At 41.8% G+C, this 24,131-nt stretch overlaps 1 protein-coding gene and 1 long non-coding RNA gene across 3 annotated transcripts; one reads left to right on the top strand and one right to left on the bottom strand.

Annotated features, from left to right (window-relative positions):
• Positions 1-1,632: 1,632 nt before the first annotated feature.
• Positions 1,633-21,226, bottom strand: LOC129651542 (uncharacterized). Of its 2 annotated transcripts, none has more exons than XR_008714192.1 (3): positions 21,070-21,226; positions 20,245-20,401; positions 1,633-1,760 (listed from the first exon to the last, which is right to left on the bottom strand). It is a non-coding gene; the product is annotated as an uncharacterized LOC129651542 (long non-coding RNA). The 2 variants fall into 2 exon arrangements; XR_008714185.1 differs by lacking the exon at positions 1,633-1,760 and adding an exon at positions 13,703-13,936.
• LOC129651520 (myosin regulatory light polypeptide 9-like) lies at positions 8,856-9,913 on the top strand. The gene has a single exon (XM_055580214.1). The coding sequence runs from the start codon at positions 9,055-9,057 to the stop codon at positions 9,571-9,573; it is 519 nt and encodes a 172-aa protein (XP_055436189.1). The 5' UTR covers positions 8,856-9,054; the 3' UTR covers positions 9,574-9,913.
• Positions 21,227-24,131: the final 2,905 nt, after the last annotated feature.

Here is a 24,131-nt window from a genome sequence, read left to right as displayed (position 1 = left end):
GAAAGTTTCCAGCACCTCAAAATATTCTCTCCTGCTTCTTCCAAGACTGCACCCAATCCCATGGAGAGGAAGGGTGGGTAGTCACTATTCTAAATCTATCATCACCGATTAGTTTTGCCAATTCTTGACCTCTGTATAAGTGGACTCATATGTATGCTTTTAAATTTGGTTTCTTTCACTCAACTTCATAGATATGAAATTCATCATGAAAAAGGAACAATAGTTTGTCCCTTTTTATTGCTAAATAAAATAATTCTACTTTATGAATATACCTCAATTTATCTATTCTTCTGTTGATGGGCAATGAATTGCTTCCACTTTGGCTAATACAAATAAAGCTGTGATGAACCTTCTTACTCATGTCCTTAGTGGATGTATATCCTCACTTCTCTTGGGTTAATTCCTAGAACTGGAATTTCTGTCATGTGTTCAGATGCATTTAGTTTTAGCTGCTGCTGCTGCTGCTGCTAAGTTACTTCAGTCGTGTCCGACTCTGTGAGACTCCATAGACAGCAGCCCACCAGGCTCCCCCATCCCTGGAATTCTCCAGGCAAAAACACTGGAGTGGGTTGCCATTTCCTTCTCCAATGCACAAAAGTGAAAAGTGAAAGTGAAGTCGCTCAGTCATGTCCAACTCTTAGCGACCCCATGGACTACAGCCCTCCAGGCTCCTCTGTTTATGTGATTTTTCCAGGCAAGAATACTGGAGTGGGGTGCCATTGCCTTCTCTGGTAAGCATCCCAGTTCCTCCAAATCCTTGCCATCATTTAACACTATTGATCCTTTTAATTTTAACCATTCTGATTGGTGTCTAGTGGTATTTCATTGTGATTTTAATTTGCATTTCCCAAATGAGTAATGATGCAGAGTATCTTTTCATGTTTATTGGATACTTGGGTGTCTTATTTTGTGAAATACTGATTCAAATTTTATGTCCACTTTTAGTTATTTACTTTTTTCCCTATTGATTTGTAGAAGTTATTTACATATTCTGAACATGAATATTTTGACAGAAATATGTATTATGAATATCTTTTCCTAGTGTGATCTGTGGCTGATCCCACATGATCTGTGGCATCCCAGCTTCCTGACCAGGGCCCTAGTAGTGAAAGCGCTGAGTCCCAACCACTGGACTGCCAGGGAATTCCTGAAAGAATTTTAATGAAGTCCAAATTACCAATGTTTTCTTTTGTAGTAGTGCTTTTGTGATTAAAAAAATCTTTGTTTACCACAATGCAGTGATATTAGTCAAGTTTCAACCAGAGAAGTCGAACCAGTAAATTTATATATTAAGAGATCTATTGCAATAAATTGTGTAATATGAAACAGGGATCTACCAGGCAAGTTTTAAATCCACTGGGCATGCTATCAGGAAGTGTAGGATGGAACTCTTGGCATGAATTAGAACAGATGTCCACAAGCAGAATTTCTTCTTCATCTGGAAAGCCTCAGCTCTGCTCTTAAAGCCTTCCACTGATTGAATCAGGTCCACCCAGATCATCTAGCTTATCTCCCTTACTTAAAAGAAACTGACTATGAACTGTAATCATGTCTACAAAAAGACTTTACTATAACATCTAGGTTATATTACATCTAGGTTATATAACATCTAGGTTAATACCTGATTGAATGACCGGGGACCATAGTCTAGTCAAGATGATACTTAAAAAGATCATTATATACAAAACAGCATGGAGATTTCATGAAAACTAAAAAGAGAACTATCATATGATCCAACAATTCCACTTCTGGGCATATATCTGAAAAAAACAAAAACAATAATTTGAAAAGATACATGCACCCCAATATTTTTCAGCATTATTTACAACTGCAAAAATATGGAAGCATATTTCCATCAATAGAAGAATGGACAAAGAAGATGTGGTATAGATACACAATGGAATACAACTCAGCCATAAAAAGGAATGAAATTTTGCCATTTATAACAACATGGATGGACTTGGAGGGTATTATGCTAAGCAAAATAAGTCAGTCAGAGAAAGACAAATACTGTACGATATCACTTATATGTGGAATCTAAAATATAAAAGAAACTAGTAATTATAACAGAAAAGAAACAGATTCAGATATAGAGAACCAACTACTGGATAATAGTAGGGAGACGGAAGAAGGGAGAGGTAAGATAGTGGTAGGGGATTAAGAGGTACAAATTAGTATGTATAAAATAAATAAGCTACAAGAATATATTACAAGCATGGGCTTCCCTGATGGCTCAGATGGTAAAAAATCCTCTTGCAATGGAGGAGACTTGGGTTCAATCTCTGGGTTGGGAAGATCCCCTGCAGAAGGGAATGGCTACCCACTCCAGTATTCTTGCCTGGAGAATTCCATGGACAGAGGAGACTGGTGGGCTACAGTCCATGGGGGTTGCAAAGAATCAGACATGACTGAGTGACTAATACACACACAAGGAATATAGCCAATATTTTATAATAGCTATGAATGGAGTAAAGGCTTTAATAATTGTGAATCACTATGTTGTACACCTGAAAATTGCATAATATTGTACAACTATACCTCAGTTTTAAAGAAGATAATCATCAGTTCAGTTCAATTCATTTGCTCAGTCGTGTCCGACTCTTTGAGACCCCTTGGTCTCAAAGATGCATCTTTTAATAATTTTCGTGCCAAGCGTGCATGGTCAAAGCTGAATGGGATGTGGTTATGGGGAAGCAATATGCTTAAGGCAAGATAAGCTCTGGCCCCTGCCTCAGAGAACAAGTCACAGATTGATCCAAGCCAATCGTGGTAAATTTATGACCTTTTCAATCATGCAGCAAATATTTGTTGATTGTTTACTATGTGCCAAACATTCTCAATTCTAAGAATGCTGCTGGTGCTGCTAAGTCGCTTCAGTCGTGTCCGACTCTGTGTGACCCCATAGACGGCAGCCCACCAGGGTCCCCCGTCCCTGGGATTCTACAGGCAAGAACACTGGAGTGGGTTGCCATTTCCTTCTCCAATGCAGGAAAGTGAAAAGTGAAAGTGAAGTTGCTCAGTCATGCCTGACTCTTAGTGACCCCATGGACTGCAGCCTACCAGGCTCCTCCGTCCATGGGATTTTCCAGGCAAGAGTACTGGAGTGGGGTGCCATTGCCTTCTCTGATTCTAAGAATACAACAATGAATAAGACAGATAAAGTCCCTGCTATAGTGGAATTTCCCTTTGCAAGTAATTGGTTAAAGATTAGGTATGTGACCCTACTCTGAGCAATGAAACCTGAAGGGAAGGATGCTGTGAATATCTGAAGAAGGGTTAACTCTTGATAAAAGGGACAGTTACTAAAAAAATAAAAACGTCCCTGCCTTTCATATGGAAGCATTTGGTGTTACAGCCGTCGTGTTCTGACCCTTAGGGTAATACCCAGAGAATGACAGAGAAGCCAACCCAGAGAGGTGACATCTTTGACCTCCTTTATTAACCAATTCTTGAATAGCCTATCTCCAGGTTTCTTAGGTGACATAATTAGATATTCTTATTGTTTAAGCTAGACTTGGTCTTTCTATTACTTGTAGCCACAGATACATACCTATTGTAGCATCGGACCATTGCTCTCTAACACATGTGCCATAACTTGCCTCTGTTCCTTTCATCATCCAGTTCCAGTCTTAATTCTTTAATCTTAGACCTTCTCCAGCTACCATGCTAATTTGCTTTGGCCTGTGATAACTAAAGTGATCTCTTCTGCTGTGGTCGCTGTACCCTAGTTTCCATATCAAAAATATACCCACCCTGGGAAATCCCTGGTGGTCCAGTGGTTAAAAATCCTGCCAATGCAGGGAACACAGGTTTGATCACTTGTCCGAGATCACCCGTGCTGCAGGGCAACTTAGCCCGTGTGCCACAACTACTCTAGAGCCTGCATACTCTACGGGCCTGCACACTCTAGAGCCCATGCTCCACAAGAGAAGCCACCACAATGAGAAGCCCTCGCAGCCACCCTCCCCCCCCAAAAAAGTCCACCTCAATTTTCCTGCCACATCCATCTTCTTTTTCTAGTTTGGCTTCCATCTCCTCAAACCCCACATACACCAAACTCCAGATGAAGAGGTAGGCACTAAATTAGGGTTACATAGTGTTTGGGCCACAGTTGGTGCAAATTTTTTAGTGCAAAGCCACATGAAATATAATTCTAAGGTAGAAACTAAGAAACTGAGAGCCATGCCCAGAAGCTAGACTTCAAAGACCAAAGTGGACATAGAGCAGAGTTGAGAGAACATGTTGTCCTGGATAGATAGAGACAGCAAATAGCTGTACAGTGATTTCCAGTTACTGTGTGGTCTGACCACACTTACTGCAATTGAGTGCTTTGGAAGTCCCCTGTATTCTCATACTAAAACTCTTTCCTCAAGCCACCCTGAAAGGCTTTCTGTTCCTTGCAAACAAATTGCCTAGACTATGTGGCTCTTGCAGTCCCCAAGGGACCTTATTCTTTCAAGTGTACACTTCCCTCTGTTAGAGAATGTTATCAACTGTTTGGGAGTAAGTCAGGTATCTGTTCAGTACACTTGCAAGTTGAACCAGCAATAACCTCTGCAGATTCAAGCCTAGGATTCCAAAATAGGGAACAAATCCTTCCTCAATCCTGTCACAGAGTGGGTTCCTAAATTCCTGGAGTTTGCTTTCTTGAGAAGCTGAAGGCAAGCATTTTAACTCCTCTTCTGTCTTAATTTGGGTCATTCTTCCCAAAAGCAGAGCCTGGGACTGTGAGTTGTCTTGAGTTCAAGTGTTTCATTTGGGAGGTGACCTGAGGAAGCAGGAAAGAGAGCACAAGCAGAGAGTGACAGAGATGGAAAAAGTTCATAAGTAGTACATTATTGGGTTAGGTACTAGTGCAGAGGGTCTTGGGTTCAGCTCCACTGGAAACCATGAAAACCCAAGAATGTACCTTAGAATGTACCTAAGATGTACCTTAGAATCCACCTGCTTTGTCCACCATTGGTTTAGGTTTGTCCCCAGGGTATTAATTCCTCTATACTTTTGGACCGCCCTGCACTAGTTGAGGAAACTCTTGTGGTTTCAGAAAAATCCCAGAGGCAGAACTGAGAGTTACAGGGGCACTCCAGGTGGCACACAGGCAGTGAGCATGGGAACCATTCAACTTTAGCTGAATTCAGAGGTGGGGATGTGCCACAGACGATGTTCTACATCTTGTCTTTGGGTTTTATCCTAGTATCCTTAAACTTGACTATGGGTCCCTCCCCAAAAACAGGGATCCTAGAAGTATATATGGTAATCCTTTGGGTTAGAATGCCTGTCTGCTAAGCAGAGCTCCATGTGGTTCTCTACTTTTGCAGTATTCAGCTGGTCCATATTTCCCAGTCTCCCTTGCAGTTAGTTGGGTGTGGCCAACTGACTGAATTCCAATCAATGTAATGTGAGCAGAAGTAACGGCCCCTAAAAATCCTCGCATGCGTAGTTCTCCATGTCCTTTCCCGTCCTACCCGCTCAGTGTTGATTCTCAGGCGACGCTAAAAACCATGGTGGAGCCTCTGCCAGCCTGGGTTCTTGAATGACTATGTGTAACACAGCATATCTTCCTCCCTTTCCTCCTATTTTTGCAGTCCCACCTCACTCACCTGGAACTGCCTTGCTCTGAAAGAGAGAAGTAAACTTCTATGGTGTCTGGGTCATTGTCCATTTGGGGCTTAATTTTTTTTATAGCAGCTGTTCTACCCTAACTAAGTTACCCGCCACAGCACCCTGTCACTACCCAGGCACAGAAATATTTCTTCTGCTGTCTCTGAACTAAACCATTTATAAAAGACTTGGAAGTTTAGAAAGATAGTGATAAAACTAATACATAGCAAGAGAGTCTAAAATCAAAGTAAAAGTCTTCTGTCTCCCTTCTCACCCCATTTCCAGCCCCACACCCATTGGATAATCACTTTAAACTATTTGTGCCTTTATTTTCCTGATTGTTACCTCTATACAATCTCCTCTGCTTCTATTTCTATCATCGTTAAAAAATATTTAGTGACGTTCCGTTGTGAAAGACGAGTGGGTACCAAAGATTTCTTTTAACCTAGAAAAGTGAGGAGTAGTAAGCAGAAGAAATACGGTGTAGAAAAATCTCCACCTTTGCTTTAATTATATGAGGGAGAAACTACTTGGTGATGTGTGGAATTTAGCTTCTGCTTCTTATTTGCAAGGTGAGGAGGTTTTTGTGAAATGAAAAAAATGCATGTGCAGGTATTTTGCTATGGGTTCATTCCTAGAAATAATTGTGGTGGGCGCCAATTAATCCTACTGTCAAATTTTACAATCAGACTGCTCTGGAAGTTGACCTGTATGAAGTGCCTTGCACATCTGCTTAGAAACAAATCTTAGGTTACTGAATTCTACTCCAGCCAGCAGTCCTCACTCCAGCCAATAGAGGGCAGTAAGAGACACAGTGTATTTACACCCCACTCCAGTGCTCTTGCCTAGAAAATCCTATGGACAGAGGAGCCTGGTAGGCTGCAGTCCATGGGGTCGCTGAGGGTCGGACACGACTGAGCGACTTCACTTTCACTTTTCACTTTCATGCATTGGAGAAGGAAATGGCAACCCACTCCAGTGTTCTTGCCTGGAGAATCCCAGGGACAGCAGAGCCTGGTGGGCTGCCGTCTAGGGGTCACACAGAGTCGGACACGACTGAAGTGACTTAGCAGTAGCAGCGCACCCAAAGTCTTGCTTAGAAACCATGCCAAAGTCAGATTTGATTGTCAGCCTATCAAAGTATTGGCCAGAAGGCCAGAAGTATATAAAATCATCCTTCTCGAATCATAAGTCGATCAAAATGACTTGAAAAATCCCCCCGCATATTTCTTAAAACATAATAAAATAATGCAAATTCAATGTTAATTTAGAAATACTCAAACTACATAGTAAATACTTTGCTTAACCTATCAGGTATCAGCCATGAAAACATTATGGTTTTGTGTATGCTCAGCTCCCCTAGGAGGAAAACAGTTCATATGTTTGTTATCTGAATTATGTCCAAACCAATTCTTGTGCTGATTCATGTTACTAAGCAAGTGGTAGTGACACTCGTCTTCTTCAGTCTGATTAAGGCTCCTGCTGTGGAACTTTTTAGATTGAAACAGACAACTGACTACTCAGCAATGGGAATTCTCTGGTGGCATTCAAGAGAGTCATCAGCTGATATTAACATCTCAATCATAATCCTTAAATCACATAAATAAATCACGGAAGGAATCTGTTTTAGACCGCAAAGGCTAACACGGATTAAAAGATAGAGGTCAGGCTTTCAGATCTGGAAAGTAAGTCACTTTTCCCACTGCTACTTGATCTTAGAATTTAGATACATTTTGATTAATTCCAAGTTTAGGTGGGAGGGTATTGTGGGGGAGGGGATGTAAGAGGGGAAGGAAGGTAGTGAATATGCCTCTTCTTGAACATCATTTCTTCAATGTCTTTGTCAGAAGTAAGCTTGCTAGGATAGAACTTGGGAGTCTCATTTTGAAGAGGTATTAGTTTAGAACAATAAAAATCTGACCCACAAATGAATTTAAAATAGATACTAGATCATTAATATATATTGTAAGTGTTTCTATGCCATAGTAAAAGAAATAGTGTCCATCAGAAATTTTCTCAGTTAAATGTACAATTCATTCTCAGTTTTTCTGCATATATTGCTAGACTTTGGATTGAGATTCCTTGCTGATTCTATGGTTTTGCATATTTAAGTAGAAAAGGATAACACTATCCATCAAATACTCAGACTTATTTGGCATAAGTGCTAGAAAAGATGGTTGCTTTTTTAGATAAAACTCATCAGGAGCCAGTATCATGGGATGGTTACCAGACAGGGTTTGTTTCAGACAGACGTGGTTTCCTTTGCCAGCTCTACTACTGTCTAGCTGTGTGACCATGGGCAAGTTACTTAGCCTCTCCGTGTCTTAGTTTCCTATCTGAAAAATAGGGATAATGATAAAACATACAGCTCATAGGGTTGTTGTACTTGGAATATGGTAACCTCTCAGTAAATACTAAGATTTTAGTGTCAGAAATAATTTTAGAGTAAATGCCTAATAAATAAATGTTAGCTGCAATCGTCATTATCTTGGGCCATAACTTTGGTAAATATCAGTTATTTAATTTTTTAACTCTTTTTAAATTTTTTTAATGTGTGTGTGTGGCTCAGACAGTAAAGAATCTTCCTGCAATGAAGGAGAGCTGGGTGCAATCCCTGGGTCAGGAAGATCCCCTGGAGAAGGAGATGGCAACCCACTCCAGTATTCTTGCTTGGAGAATTCCATGGACAAAGGAGCCTGGCGGGCTATAGTCTATGGAATCACGAAGAGTTGGACATGACTGATTGACTAACACGAAAATTAAGCATGTTGCAACTAACCTGGACCACTGGTTCTCAATGTTGTTTACCAAGTAAAATTGCCTGAGAAATTTTAAAACAGAGCAAAATACACACACAAAATACACCCCCCCCCCCACAATGCTCAGGATCCCCCGATGACCAATTAAATCAGGATCTATGGGACTGATAGCCTGATATGATTTTTTTAACCCTCCCCAGGTGGTTCAAAGTACAATCAGAATTGAGAGGTGTTTCCAGGGTCAGAGTCCCTTCACCCACTTCTCTTGTGATGGCACTCTTTCTTGCTACTTGATTTCTGGGGTTCTACTTGATAATTATTGACCACAGATAACTGCTCTCCCGTCAAATCTGGATTATCTACAACTGAGGAACCCTCACTTACTCCTTATTTCTGTCAGCCATAGATGTTGTTAGCTCACCCTTCAAAGATTCTGACTTTAGCCTGGCACTCTCTCTTGCACAGAGCCTTTATTTTGCAAGCACCATATTATACACCTTTATTCAGTCAATATAGAGCTATAAGGCTTGGCATTCTTGTGATCAGACAAAGGGGTTATTATTCCATTTTGCTAAAAGTAAGCTTTTAGTTTACTTTTAAAATGGACTCTACTTATTTTTAAACCATTAAGTAAATGAAAATTAATTTGCTTTGGAGATGTTGGAGATGCTTTAGAATATCATAAACTGCCACCATGTCGAGCAAAAGAGCAAAGACCAAGACCACCAAGAAGCGCCCCCAGCGCGCGACCTCCAACGTGTTCGCCATGTTTGACCAGTCCCAGATTCAGGAGTTCAAGGAGGCCTTTATCATGATCGACCAGAACAGGGATGGGTTCATCGACAAGGAAGACTTGCATGACATGCTTGCTTCCCTGGGAAAAAATCCAACTGATGAGTATCTGGATGCCATGATGAACAAGGCTCCAGGTCCCATAAATTTTACCATGTTTCTCACAATGTTTGGTGAAAAGTTAAATGGCACAGATCCAGAAGATGTCATCAGAAATGCTTTTGCTTGCTTTGATGAAGAAGCAACTGGCACCATTCAGGAGGATTACCTGAGAGAACTGCTGACCACAATGGGAGACCAATTTACAGATGAGGAAGTGGACGAGCTGTACAGAGAAGCACCTATTGATAAAAAGGGGAATTTCAATTACATCGAGTTCACATGCATCCTTAAGCATGGAGCGAAAGACAAAGACGACTAAAAAGAACTTCAAACTCCAGCCAAACATTCCTTGTTGCCACTCTGGGTATTTCTGAGACTTTCTCTTAGAGCCTGTTGCATGCCTTTAGCTTTACAGCTTCTGCCTTTCTTGTTGTATTTATTCTCAGCCATTTGGGGCACATACATCTCTATAATCAGACTGGATGTGGGACTTCTTGTCATTTTAAGAGTAGAAAATAGGGTAATTTAACTTACCAGCTGCCGTCTACCCTCCCCGCCCCCAGTAACTGCAGTCTACAGAGTCAATATATTTTTTCAGAGAAGATTATTCACTCAATTTTTTCTGAACCATAATTAAACTTTATGATAAAAAAAAAGAATATCATAAACTAGATTACAAATAATTGTTGTGGAAATATCTTATCCCTTTAGAATAATAAGGAAGCCTAGCAGAAGATTGCTGCCAGCTCTTTCTAAAAGATTTTCTATATGGTTAATCAAATGTTCCAAGCTTTTGCAGGTAAGAAGCTCTGAATTCTTGTTCAGAATCCCTCCACTTCTTTCATTCATGCACACGTTCATTCATTTATTTTAGGCCTTGGATGGCTTTAAGTTATTCCTATTGGAGGAAAAGGATGGAACGAAAAAAAGCTATTGGAATACTTTTAAGTCTCACAAATCTAATTTTTTATTAGGAATAGATAGAAACTGCAGTTGCAGTTGACTTTAAACACGATTCTACCTCTGTTTTATTGAAAGCTATATTTCAACTCCAATGAAAGCATGAATATTACAAGTACTTACTAATCAAGTAAAGTCAACATGAAGAGAGAATACTCTATGGTGAGTCCATTAACAGAAATGTAAGAGTCTGTCACATGGTCAAAATTTTACTGAAAACCATGGTAGACACAGATTAGTTTGTGATACTATCCTTGAACTAGGAGATTTACCATCTGTTGGCGAGGAGATTAGCACATAGGAAATTCTGGTATGGTTTGTGAGGTGCAGATTACCTGTGCTGCTGTAAGTCACTTCAGTCGTGTCCGACTCTGTGCGACCCCACAGACGGCAGCCCACCAGGCTCCCTCATCCCTGGGATTCTCCAGGCAAGAACACTGGAGTGGGTTGCCATTTCCTTCTCCAATGCATGAAAGTGAAAAGTGAAAGTGAAGTCGCTCAGTTGTGTCTGACCCTCAGCGACCCCATGGACTGCAGCCTACCAGGCTCCTCTGTCCATGGGATTTTCCAGGCAAGAGTACAGGAGTGGGGTGCCATTGCCTTCTCTGGCAGGTTACCTGTAGGTGCCTTATAAACACATAGGGAGGTCAGTGAGTAAGGCTTCCTCTAAAGAAGGAAGTAGGACTTGCAGTGGGTTTAAAAAACCAACCAACCAACCACCCAAATGCAAACATGGGAGGAATTTGGATAGACAGAGGTAAAAAAGAAGGACTTTTCAGGCCAGGGAGGAAACTCAGGCTAGAATAAGTAAGAATCATTTGCATGAGAGTGACTAGACCAGGCAGATACATTTGGATAAGTGACTGCATGCATGTGCATGCTCTGTCGTGTCCAACTCTTTTGGCCCTATGGACTGTAGCCCACCATGCTCCTCTGTCCATGGGATTTCCCAGCCAAGAATACTGGAGTGGGTTGCCATTTCCTCTTCCAGGGGATCTTCCCAACCCAGAAATCAAACTTGCATCTTTTGCATTGCAGGCAGACTCTTTACCTCTTGAGTCATTGGGACTTCTCTTGGATAGATGTGTGTGTGTGTGTGTGTGTGTGTGTGTGTGTTAGTCGCTCAGTCATGTCCGACTCTGCAACCCCACAGATTGTAGCCTGCCAGGCTTCTCTGTCCATGGAATTCTCCAGGCAAGAATACTGGAGTGAATTGCCATTCCCTTCTCCAGAGGAACTTCCCAACCCAGGGATCAAATCCAGGTCTTCTGCCTCGCAGGCAGATTCTTTACCATTTGAGCTACAGGGAAGTCTCCTTGGATAGATGTGATTATGCCCCCCCCCCAAAAAAGGCAAACAATGGCACCCCACTCCAGTACTCTTGCCTGGAAAATCCCATGGACGGAGAAGCCTGGTGGGCTGCAGTCCATGGGGTCACAAAGAGTCGGGCACGACTGAGCGACTTCACTTTCACTTTTCACTTTCATGCATTGGAGAAGGAAATGGCAACCCACTCCAGTATTCTTGCCTGGAGAATCCCAGGGACAGAGGAGCCTAGTGGGCTGCTGTCTATGGGGTCGCACAGAGTCGGACACGACTGAAGCGACTTAGCAGCAGCAGCAGCAACAATTATGTTTAAGGAAGGAATCTTCTGACCACAGTGGGAGGATAGATGGAAAGGGAGTCTCAGAAACAAGCAACATTTTACCAACTGCCTGCTATGTGCCAAGCTCTGTGATAAGATTTTATATATATTATCTCAAAGTATTGCAACAATCTACAAAGTAGATTTTACTGTCTTTCCATTTTGCAGACAAGAATGGATCCCATTTTTGTGTAAGAATTTCTTTTCAATTGTAAAGACCAATTATTATAAAACTCAGTTCTGGAAGACCTAAGTCTTTTAAGAATAGAGTCAGTACCCCACACCCCATATCACTGATACAGTTCAACTCAGAGATAAATAGGCCCAGTACGTCCTACTGCACAGCTAGCCAGCTTCTTTATGTGAAACTTTCCAAGGTGTGTATTGCAGTTGTGAATTAATCATTATTTTAACTGAACCAGACTCCTATTTTCCTCTTGAAGCTTCTCATTATTGTTTACCTGAACTGGTTGGTGTGAGGATGCCATCAACACAAACTATCATTCGGCAAGGCACTGTTAACATGCATAGTTGCTTTCATTATGCACTCTACCACGTGGAATGGTACAGGTGGAAAAGTCATATCAACCACTTATTCTAAAATTCTGTTTTCATTCCTTGGTAATTTTCATAGGTTCAGGGTTTTGGTCAGGATCTCCTTTTCTTTTTACATTCTGAAACCTAAAATGAAAGCCACAATGGTTTGTCTTTGCAGAAAAGAATATCAAATATTTTGTTTGAGTGCTTTTCAAAAGCAGTATCTCTTCTCTGCCTTTGTGTACATTAGCAAAGATTTTTATAACAGTTTCACCATGATAAAAATAATTCAGCAAAACTTGTCATTAATATATCAAGATGAGGATGTATAATTACCCTCTTTTCCACAAGTTTCTAGTGCTGGAACTAAGAGTTTACAATGAAACCTAGAGGAGAGCTGCTCCTGTATCTTGGGAATGAGTGGAATTCAGTAAGGGTCTAACCAGGAGGAGGTCTGGCATTTGGCACAGAACCCTTACTGGGGTGGGTCAGATTCTGAGGACCTGCTTGGTGATGGTTTGAGGTTCTAACTGAAAAGTTTGGGTGGTCAGTAGGTTCTAGTCTGGGCTTGGGGTTGGAAAAGAGAACTATGATACAGAAATTGGACCAGTTTGATATTTGGCAGGTACTCACTTTTTCAAATAGATAAAATTTTAAAGGAGAAATCCAACAAGAAGTCATCATCAAACTGATTTATCAATGAACCATCAACTTCATTGATGGTTCAGGGAACAGGGCTTATTCTTGGAAGGGCTGTCTCAAGGCCAGGCTCCAGGCTCAGGAAAGGAGAGAGTCAGCAGGGTATTCTAGAACTTCTGCTTCATGCACTCATAGAACTCAGTACTCACCCCGGCTGTGAATACTAGAAGCTCCACAAAGGCATAGACCCAGCCTGTCTTGTTCAACCCTGTCACGACAGCCTTCAGCCTGTGCACTGTGCACTGCAGGCTGGGCCATTAGCAGCTCCTGCCACATCATGGCAAGAGCCTCCAGACTAGTCTCCCCTCTTCTAGTCTTTCATCTGGCCAATATGTTATTCACACAGTATCCAGTGGAGTTTTTAAAATGCAAATCTCATTTTGCTGTCATCCTGCTTATAGCCCTTCAGTGATTTTCCATTGCTCTCAGCAAAGAGCCCAATTCCCAAACATGGTCCCCAAGTTAAGTTAGCCACTTTGGCTTCTTTCAGTTCCTAATGCCACACTCTTTGCCACCTCTTCCCCAGCCTTCCCTTCATCCAGCTAATTCCTTCTTATCCTTCAGTTCTCTGCTTATGGGGCATTTCTGTGGGAAATCCTTCCCTGAAACCCTAGTATCCTTGATATTGACTCCAAGAGCATCCTGTGCTGCTTTTTCACAGCATTTTCTCCAGCTTGTTATTCTTTCACTAGCATCATTATTTGATCAATGTTTATTTCTCTAATCTGACTTGTAAATTCTATATGTTCAGGAAACGTACACATTTTGCTCAGTTCCTCTGCAACATAACAGGAGCCTTTAATATGGGCTTCCCTGGTAGCTCAGCTGGTAAAGAATCCACCTGCAATGCAAAGAGAGCCCGGTTCGATTCTTGATTGGGAAGATACCCTGGAAAAGGGATAGGCCACCCACTTCCTGGTGGCTCAGATGGTAAAGAATCTGCCTGCAATGTGGGAGACTTGGGTTTGATCTCTGGGTTGGGAAGATCCCTGCAGCAGAGCACAGCAACCCACTCCAGTATTCTTGCCTGGAGAATCCCAATGGACAGAGGAGCCTGGTGGGCTACAGTCCATGAGGTCACAGAGAGTGGGACGTGACTGAGCGTCTAAGCACATAGCACAATATGTGTTGAGTTAGCTCAAGAATACTCCCAGTACTAGGTTCACTCATGAGAACTGGAGCCTTGAGGCTTGTGAACTGGACAACTGGGGAAAGATGGGATTAGACCAGTTTGACCCAAAGCCCCTGAGAGGTGGTCTGGGAGAGCATAAGCCTCTTGCCACAGCTCTGGAGGGGTCTCATTGAATTCTTCCAGTAACCCTGAAATGAAGAAATTATATCAATTCCTTGCCCAGGATCATATAACTGGTTAATGGAAGACCCACGATTCAAACTAGCATTACATCCAGGTGTCCCCTTTCACACCCAGGACTACTTTTCTTATGCGTAAGGATAATCAGGTACAGATACATAATTACTGAGGTGTTTGCCGGGCGTGTCTTCTGTCCTGCTTCTGCCTGGCTCGCTCTTACAGCAGCAGCATCTGTGTTATTCATTCTTTGGTGGTATCCAGCTTGGGAGCGGATAGATGTCACATAGAGATGCCTGGCGAACATCTGCACTCCAAGCTTTGCTGGAGCATTGTGTTCCGCCGGTCCCTGTGGGCTCTTGTCAAGGCCAGTAGGCTGATGGGGCTGCTCGCGAAGCCAGCCGCAAGCTCAGGCACACTGCGGAGAGGCTGGTGGCCGACACAGGGGCAGAGCAGGCAGCAAGCAAGCAGATCTGGAGGTTCCTGTCGCCGGCAAGGCTTTGGGCAAGCAGCACAGAAGGCTCAGAAAGAAGTGCCAGAGGTGGGGTGTGCAACTACAGATCAGGTGACATCCAGTATGCCTGGTGCAAAGCATCAGTCACACATCCACCCAGACTGCATACTTCAGCAGAAGAAAGACACTCCGTTTTGTCCCTTGCTTCAGTATGAAAGCTTTTTGTGAGCAAGGACATCTGTGGTATTGGAAGAACGCTTTCCTGTGTGTACTGTATCATACTAACAGTCTTTCAAGGAATCAGGTAACTTAGTGCCTGCCCACTCTTTGTTCTATTGTTGTGTTCTTTTGATTAAAGAAATTGCCTCTGTATCCCATTTGGTTTGCTTCACTGATTTACATCCTTGATTTTTACATCAAGAAACCAGAATTGTAATTAATGAGAAAGCCTTTCATTTTGCAAGTAATTTCTCCTGAGCTAGTTAGAAATGATAAAATCCTGTCTTCGCTTCAATTCCACATTAAAAATACTCTATACAGTGAAGTTCTCAGAAAATGATGATCCTTTTTGACTCTCAAAAATGTACATAGAATTCTCATTTCTAGCTGTGTATGCAAAAATGAATTTTTACACTTTTTTCCCTTCTCAAACAATTCTAAAAGCTTTGTTTCAAGTGTCTTTGCTAATTGGTTTTTTAATTTATAAGCTTCTGTGCCAAATGATGCAAATGTCTTAAATGAAAAAAGTAAGTGGTTATAGAAAGATAAAGACAAAACTGTCCCCTCATTTACAGTCTGTGAAATGTTCTTCATGTGTCCTTGACATTCTTTAGTGAGTTCTGTCTTTGTATCTAGATAGGCAATATCTGCAGTGATACGTGAATGTATTTAGAATCAACCTTTGAATTGTTGAACCACTGACTATTTTGAATGCTCAATCAATCACATATCTAAATTGCTTTAGAAATGAGAGTTACATAACACACTCCTCCATACTATATTTTTGGAAGCTACTACAGTTTTAAGATGGTCTTTAAGTAAGGCATCATATTTATCATTTATCTCAATCTATCTTTCCCCTTAGTTGTGCACATTCAGGAAGCATGGATCTTACAAACACAACATCAATTCACTGATTTGGGCATTTTATTCATGAAACAAAAAGTTTGTACTTTCTTGTAGTCTTTCCAAATTTTTGACCTGACAGTTACTGTTTAAATAAGTGGCATAGAATCTCAGAATTCCAAGAGCCCTTTTGAAACTTGTCTGGACAGCATAGGTATCCTTCTTGTCCCCTCCGGTCAGGAATTTGACCTTGGGAATCAGCCTCTCAGCCTTGGGGATGGGAGATCTTCGCACCTCTCTCTGAAATTGCTTCCTGTGTCTGGTAAACCCCAAACTTCAGCAAACCTGGATGTGTATTCCATTCATTTGTGATTCATCCAGCTTCAGCCTTACTCAGGTTCCCTCTGCTCTCTTTCTCCTCTCAGGCCAGCCTGGCCCACTTGGGAAGGAAAATGGGACAGTTTTCTCCTGAGTGTGAAACACACCCATCATCTAATCTGTAAATATTTTGACCCTGATTTGTTTATTCAGCAGATGGTTATTGATTACCTACACTGTGGAACTGGTTTATAACTCATTTTACATCTGAGTCCCTTTTATCACCTGACTCATCAGTAGGGGAAACAGACAGGAATGGAAAAGTGATGTAAATACATATGTCCACAGTTAGAGACTGATAGAAAGAATGGTATAGGATGCTTTGAAAGTGTATTAGTGTGACTTGACCAGATCCAATAATGGGGGTGGAGAGGAGAAAAAGCAATGAAATGAATTTTAGACACGGTCCTGTTATGCAACTTAAACTAGCTCTTCTCAATTCTGGCTGCATGAAAAAGCTCCTGGGGAGCTTAAAACAAAACACCCAAGCTTGGGCTTCACCCCCAGAGGAACATCCTGATGTAATTGGTCCGGGCATCAGTATTTTGTTTTCCAAAGATCTGCGTGAGTCTAAAATACAGCAGGGTTAAGAGCTTACTGTTTTAAGCCTGTATGTTTATGGTTTCAGGGTCCTATATTTTTAGCTGGTGTTCAAATGCAAATCATCTATACTGTAACATACCTAAGTGAAAATTTCAACAAGGTTGAAAACAATCCTTGTCATTCCTTATTCATTTGGAGTAACTGCCAGTGACTACATTGCAAGTTATACTTTTTTTATCTTTAAAATAGTTTTTCTTTTAAAGTAACATGAACATAATACTAAACATTTGAATAAGAAGGAAACAGAAGAAAAAGGGAGGCACACCCATAAACTCACTATCTTACGGCAAGAACTGTGAAAATTTTGGCTTATTTTCATCTTCCCTCCTCTATGCATATATTGCATTATATATACAAAAATTAAATTAAATTATTTAAGATCTACAGTTTCAATATAAATTATATATATATATATATATATATATATATATTACACCAGGGCTTCCCAGTGGCCCTATTGGTAACGAACCTGCCTGCCAATGCAGGAGGTATAAGAGACGCAGTTTCAATCTCTGGGTCAAGGAGATCCCCTGGAGAAGAAAATGGCAACCCACTTCAGTATTCTTGCCTGCAGAATCCCATGGACAGAGGAGCCTGGCGGGCTACAGTCCATGGGGTTGCAAAGAGTCAGACACAACCGAAGAGACTTAGCATCCATCCTGCTAAGACCCAGGGATCGAATTTGGGTCTCCTGCATTGTAGGCAGACGTTTTACCCTCTGAGCCACCAGGGACGCCCCATCCATGGATATTACAGAAAATGTATTTTTTGAACTGAGAAAAATTCTTGAATTTTGTGACCACTCTTCTACCACCCCCAATCCCTATTCAGTTCCAGGCAGCTCAACAATGATGTCTATCCTCAACTCTTGGTCAAACATTGATCTCTATCTTAAAAGAATAAAACTTGGCTTGGCCAAGGTCACTTTCTTTTTAAAAAAAATATTTATTTCTTTATTATTTATTTTGACTGAGCCGGTTCTTAGTTGCAGCATGTGGAACCCTAGTACCTACTAGGGATTGAGGCTAGGCCCACTGCATTGGGAGCAAGAGTGTTAGTCACTGGACCACCAGGGAAGCCCCCAAGGTCACCTTTTAATTGCCAAATGCACAGATTCTTCAGGCCCTGCTACTCTCTGCATCATTTGGCCCAGTGGAACACTATTCCCTACTTGAAACCTTTGTTCCTTGACTTCTAGAATACCATTTCTCCCCAAATTTTCCTTCTTATTTCTCTGAAAACGCTTCCTAGTTCCTTTTGCAGTTTCTCTTTCTGGTTCTAGATGTTGGAGTTCCCCAGGGTTCCACCTCTGGCCCTTTCTGTTCTCACTATATCTATTTTTCCTATAGGACTTCACCCAAGCCCAAAGCCTGAATTCTATCTCTGTGTTGATAACTTCCTCAGTTCAGTTTAGTCACTCAGTCGTGTTGACTCTTTGCAGCCCCATGGACTGCAGCACACCAGGCTTGCCTGTCTATCACCAACCCCCAGAGTTTACTCAAACTCACATCCATCACTTTGGTGATGCCATCCAACCATCTCATTCTCTGTCGTCCCCTTCTCCTCCCACCTTCAATCTTTCCCAACATTAAGGTCTTTTCCAATGAGTTAGTTCTTCACATCAGGTGGCCAAAGTATTGGAGCTTCAGTTTCAGCATCAGTCCTTCCAATGAATATTCAGGACTGATTTTCTTTAGGATTGACTGATTTGATCTCCTTGCAGTCCAGAGGACTCTCAAGAGTCTTTTCCAACACCATAGTTCAAAAGCTTCAGTGCTCAGCTTTCTTTATGGTCCAACTCTCATATCCATACATGACTACTGGAAAAACCATAGCTTTGACTAGATGGACCATTGTTGGCAAAGTAATGTCTCTGCTTTTTAATATGCTATCTAGGTTGGTCATAGCTTTTCTTCCAAGGAGCAAGCGTCTTTTAATTTCATGGGCCACCCAAGACAGACGGGTCATGGTGGAGAGGTCTGACACAATGTGGTCTACTGGAGAAGGGAATGGCAAACCACTTCAGTATTCTTGCCTTGAGAACCCCATGAACAGTATGAAAAGGCATAAAAAAGATAACTCCCTAGGGCAAGCCTGATATACTGAAACCTCCAACAGACAACTGTATGGCAAGAAATGGGGCTTCCCTGGTGGCTCAGACAAAGAATCTGCCTACAGGAGACCTTGGTTCTTTCCCTGGGTCGAGAAGATCCTCTGGACAAGGGAATGGCTACCCACTCCAGTATTCTTGCCTGGAAAACTCCATGGACATAGGAGCCTGGTGGGCTACAGTCCATGGGGTCACAAAGAGGTGGTCATGACCGAGAGACTAACACTACACTATTACTAAGGCAAAAAATAAAATGCAGAAGTCTGTTGCTAGGGTGCAACAGGAGATTCCTTATATAGAGACAAGCTGGACATTTGAATGCTTACCTGTTTTTCCCTTTCTTCATCATCCCCAACCCCAAGCTCTGACTAAAATACAGTAAAAGACAGCAGACTGAGCCCTATGATTCCACTTCTCCTGATCTACAGATTCCTCCTATCTAGAGACTGTTGAGACCAGGACTTGGACCTAGGGGCCCATGTCCCATTCATATGCCCAGGTTACCTCAATTGGTATATATCTTTTGCAGGGTTTGTCTAGAAGTATTTAAAACCGAATAGAAAGTAGCCTTTGCCGAGTCTCCAGTTACCACTCTCACCAATCCTTGAATGAGTCCCTGTGGTCTGTCTAGCTCACTCCCAAATCTAGTTGCAGTTCTCACCCTCTTATCTGACCTGCTCACACAATATTGCAGTAAACAGCCAATTCTGACTCCATATTAGATCTGTTTCTTTTACTTTAAATGTTGCTTTAACTGTTTATCCATAATGGCCTGCCTGGGGGAACCCTGCCCTTCTGCCTGAATATTAAACCAAAGAGCCTTTGTTCAGGACCCTGTCCACCTGTGCATGGCTACAGAAAGGAAAAAATTAACACATCCCCTCCCTGAGACTTGCCATTCTAGGAGATATTTGCAAGACTAATGGACTTTTTACTTATTTCCTCACCTCCCCACATATCTATTATATAAAATAACCTGGCATCCATACCCCATAATATGGTTCTTTGAAACATTAGCCTGCCATCTTCTTGGTCTGCGGTAATATTCCTTGCCTCAACACCTTGTCTGTAGACTTGCTGCCTGTTGTGTGGCAAGCAGAGCTAGCTTGGACTTGATAACAGCAACAGCCTACTGACCTCCACCTAGCTGGACCACGTCCCCTAAGGGAGATCTCCATCTTCTTGAGGTTAGATCCCTAACTCAATGGTTGACCCCTCCAAGCCACTCACCTGTGTTTCAGTCATGAGTAAATTCCATCTCGTCAATACCTTTCATGTCTGCATTCCTTTCCTCTAAAGTCCATTATCACTGGCTTGATCTAGGCTTCCAGGATCTGTTAAGCCTTTGAGTTAAGATTTAAGTGTGGAGTCAGTGGCTCTCTTTGATCTGAAAAGTACAGATACCACCAGAAAAATGAGATAAATTTATTTCATTATTATATTGGAAAATTAACCTAGGTATAGAGGTAATTATGTTTCTGAAAATAGAAAGGGGTTATACAAAGAAAGTCACCATTTATTTTGATTATCTGAGCTTCTATAGATTTATTATTTTTAAGCGATGATTATCTTATTTTTTCCAAATAATCAAGAAATTGGAGAAATGCTCATTGGTTCTTTTTCTTTTTAATAACTAAGGTATTGCTTCCCACAACTTAAACTATCTCGATCAACTTTTTCCTTTGGCTGAGTCTCCTAATGGAGTTCATACCAAGGAAGCAACGTCCAGTTATCTTACACTGGACCACAAACATGACTGAAATGTATTTGGGTGGCCGAAAAAGTAAAGAGTGTTTCAACAACATGCAAAGCCAGTAACCAGTACTTAAAACAGCATTAGGTGGATTGAAAAGCAATTTTAAATACCTTACTTTTCCTATATTCTCTTATATTTCTAAACATAAATTATCATTAGAAATAATCATGATGAATAATAACACTGTCACTTAATTTCCTGCCAGCTGAGGCCTGGCAAAATGGAAACATGCTGAACTCAAGAGCGTGTGATTTTAGAACCGAACAATTAAACTCAGAGAAGATGAAAGCAGAGGTTACCATGGCAACCTGATCCCAGGACCCTGTGTGCAGCCATATTGTTTCAGTGTTTGAGTCACAGAGGCTGGTTATTATGATTTAAAATCCAGGCAGTGTTTGGGTGTAGATAGCGAGCTTCCCTTGTGCGAGTTTAGAAAGGACAGGTACTTCAGAGTCTGCTGAAAAGGATTATATAACCTTCAGTGAAGTGACAATGAGTTAATGAAAATAATTATTCGTAGTTAATAACAATCATTAGTTTTAAGGTATGTCATAAAAATAATGGAATTATGGTTCTATAAAAATAATTGCATTAAAATTTAATAGTTACATATAATTGTTTAACTAGTTTTCATTCATTCAATAATACTGATTAAACCAGTATTTGCTGTATGTACCAGACTTTGCTGTGGGTGCTGGGATTCAGTGAGCAAAATAGGGTAGACAAAGAATATAAAGTAAATAAATAACTTATGGTATCTGATATGATCAAATATAATAAGAACTATAAAGACAAAATAAGGGAGGGCAAGGGAATTTGGGATCTTGACGACAGAGGGGGTGGGATATGATAATTTTAAATTGGATTGTCAGAGAAGATCTCACAGAGGAGATGACATTTAAACAGGCTCGAGAAGGTTGAGGGGTGAGCCATACAGACCTCTAGGGAAGAACATTTTAAGCAAAGGAAATGCCAGTGCAAAGGCCCTGAGGTGGAGGTATGCTTGTCATGTTCAAGCAAGGGAACTGCAGTAAAGAGAATAGTAACAGAAGAGACCAGATTAGTAACAGAAGGCAGGATCTTATAGGGTATTATAGTTTCCTGAAAGTAATTTGCCCTTTGTTCTGGGAGAAATAGACAGCTACTAAAAAGATTTTGAGCAGACAGGTAACATGAGCAGTTTGGAGGCAATACCCTCGTTGTTACTAAGAGGGGAGAGATTATGGCCACCAGGGGGTTAGTAATGGAGGGGCAAGAAGTGGTCAGATTGTGCATATATTTTGAAAATATGCAGATACAATGGGATTTCCTGATAGATTGGATGTGAGGTATGAATGAAAGAGAGGGGTTAAAGATGGGGTTAAAGAGGCCTCAAGCTTTGGGGCCTAAGCAACTGGAGTAATGTAATTGGAATTATTTGGGAAGGGGAAAACTGGATGGAGGGGATTTGGTGGTAGAAGTAGGATGGAATGAGAGAGCAGAATAAAGTTTGAGAAATCTATTAGAAATACATAAGTAAAGAGAAGACAGTTGGGAATACAAGTCCAGAGCTTGGGGTAGGTGTAGGCTGGAGGTACAAAGTCGGGAGTCTTTGAGCAGAAAGATGAGACAACCAGGGGACCAAGAAGAAAAGATGTGGCCATCAGAAGAGTAGGAGAAGCCACAGAGGTAAAAGCTAAACCAAATAAATGTGGGGTCCTAAAAACCAAATGGCAACCCACTCCAGTGTTCTTGCCTGGAGAATCCCAGGGACGGGGGAGCCTGGTGGGCTGCCGTCTATGGGGTTGCAGAGTCGGACACGACTGAAGTGACTTAGCAGCAGCAGCAGTAGCAGAAACCAAATGAGGAAAGCATTTCCAGGAGGAAGGAATGATCAAAGGCGTTAAAGGCTGCTGATTGGGCAACTGCCATTAATTTAAGTCATGTGGAGGTCCTTGGTGCCCTTGATTCATCAGAGTGATGAGAGGGAAGGCTGATTGGAGCGGACGCTAGAGAATATCAGGTGAGGAATTAGAGACAGACTATAGACAGAATTTTTCCAATTCTTTTTTCTTTCTTTTTTTTGGTCATGCAGAGTGGCATCCAGGATCTTAGTTCCCTGACCAGAGATCAAATCTGAGTCCCCTGAAGTGGACACATGGCATTCTAACCACTGGACCATCAGAGAATTCCCTAGATAGATCTTTTGAGGCCTGCTCTTTTGGGGTATCAGCTAGAGGAGAAAGTGGAGTATAAAAAGGTTTTCTTTTGAGAGTAGATTTAGTAGCATGTTTTTATGCTATGTGTAGATGAAATTATTACTCTTTTATACTGAAATTTATCTTTGAGATACTCTATCATATCCTTAGGACCTTCAGTTAGTCAAACCTTCGTCTTTCACCTGGGATATTGACACTTTCCTGGCTACATTAGTGTCTTTATTCAGTTGCATAATAATGGTGAATCTTCCGATCTGAAATTTCTCACTCACATGGATTCTGAATGCCTCTTGCTCTTTTGACACACCCAATGAGCTACACCAACACTAGTTCATCCTTAACATTCTTAATCTCTGTTCCTAGTCTCAGGTTCCACAGTGATGCTGGAGAAAGAGACAGGGTGATCTTTCACTCACCCATCACCTCCTGCCTCATCCAGGCCTTGGTACTGTGCTGTATTTCCTGTATCTTTTGTTCCTTACCTATTGAATTGATCCCTGTGACTGAGTCTAGACTAAATGAGAGCATTTGCAGGTCATGTGCCGCCTGGAAGTTCTACTCGGCTGGCCAAAGGACTGGATGTCTGTAAAGCCCTGCAGCATCTCTGCAGCCAAGCAAGGTGGAGCTCACAGGCAAGCAAGAGGAGGTATGCCTTTTGCACAAGAGCAGCGGCAGCTGGCTTTGGCAGGAAGACCCAGGGGAGCAATGTGAATCTCTTTAGAAGTATAATGGGACCATGCCCTTGGGGGTGGGAAGGTGGGGGTGGTGGTGAGCCCTGAGAAATCACAGGCAGACACTGAGAATCCTCTTCTGTGTATACAAAACCCCTGCTGCTGGAGATGGCCGAGAGGCGACAGCGGAGAGTGAGGCCCAGAGGGGTGAGTATATGGCACCCAGCTGGGCTGAACAGAGAACGGGACACACACTGGACAGGGACTGAGAAATGTTCCTTTTGCTGCCCAGAGGTCTCAGGTGTACAGAGTTGAGTTAATCATGCTACTTGGTTTCCTCAATCTCTCTCTCCCCAGCCCCATGGAACCATCTTACCATTACCTCCTGAGAGGGGTTATTTGCAACTGTGACAAAACACACGCATTTTAAAGTTAGCTCGTGTTTATAAAACTGCCAGACTATAGCTTTTATTCCATTGTGAGGGGTCAGTC

Source organism: Bubalus kerabau, chromosome 1 (genome assembly GCF_029407905.1).
Source record: "Bubalus kerabau isolate K-KA32 ecotype Philippines breed swamp buffalo chromosome 1, PCC_UOA_SB_1v2, whole genome shotgun sequence".
Classification (NCBI taxonomy): Eukaryota; Metazoa; Chordata; class Mammalia; order Artiodactyla; family Bovidae; genus Bubalus; species Bubalus kerabau.
This window is presented reverse-complemented; position numbering and strand designations above follow the sequence as displayed.

Excerpts from the sequence above, each read along its gene's own strand:
- LOC129651520 (XM_055580214.1), top strand. The coding sequence starts at position 9,055 with ATGTCGAGCAAAAGAGCAAAGACCAAGACCACCAAGAAGCGCCCCCAG.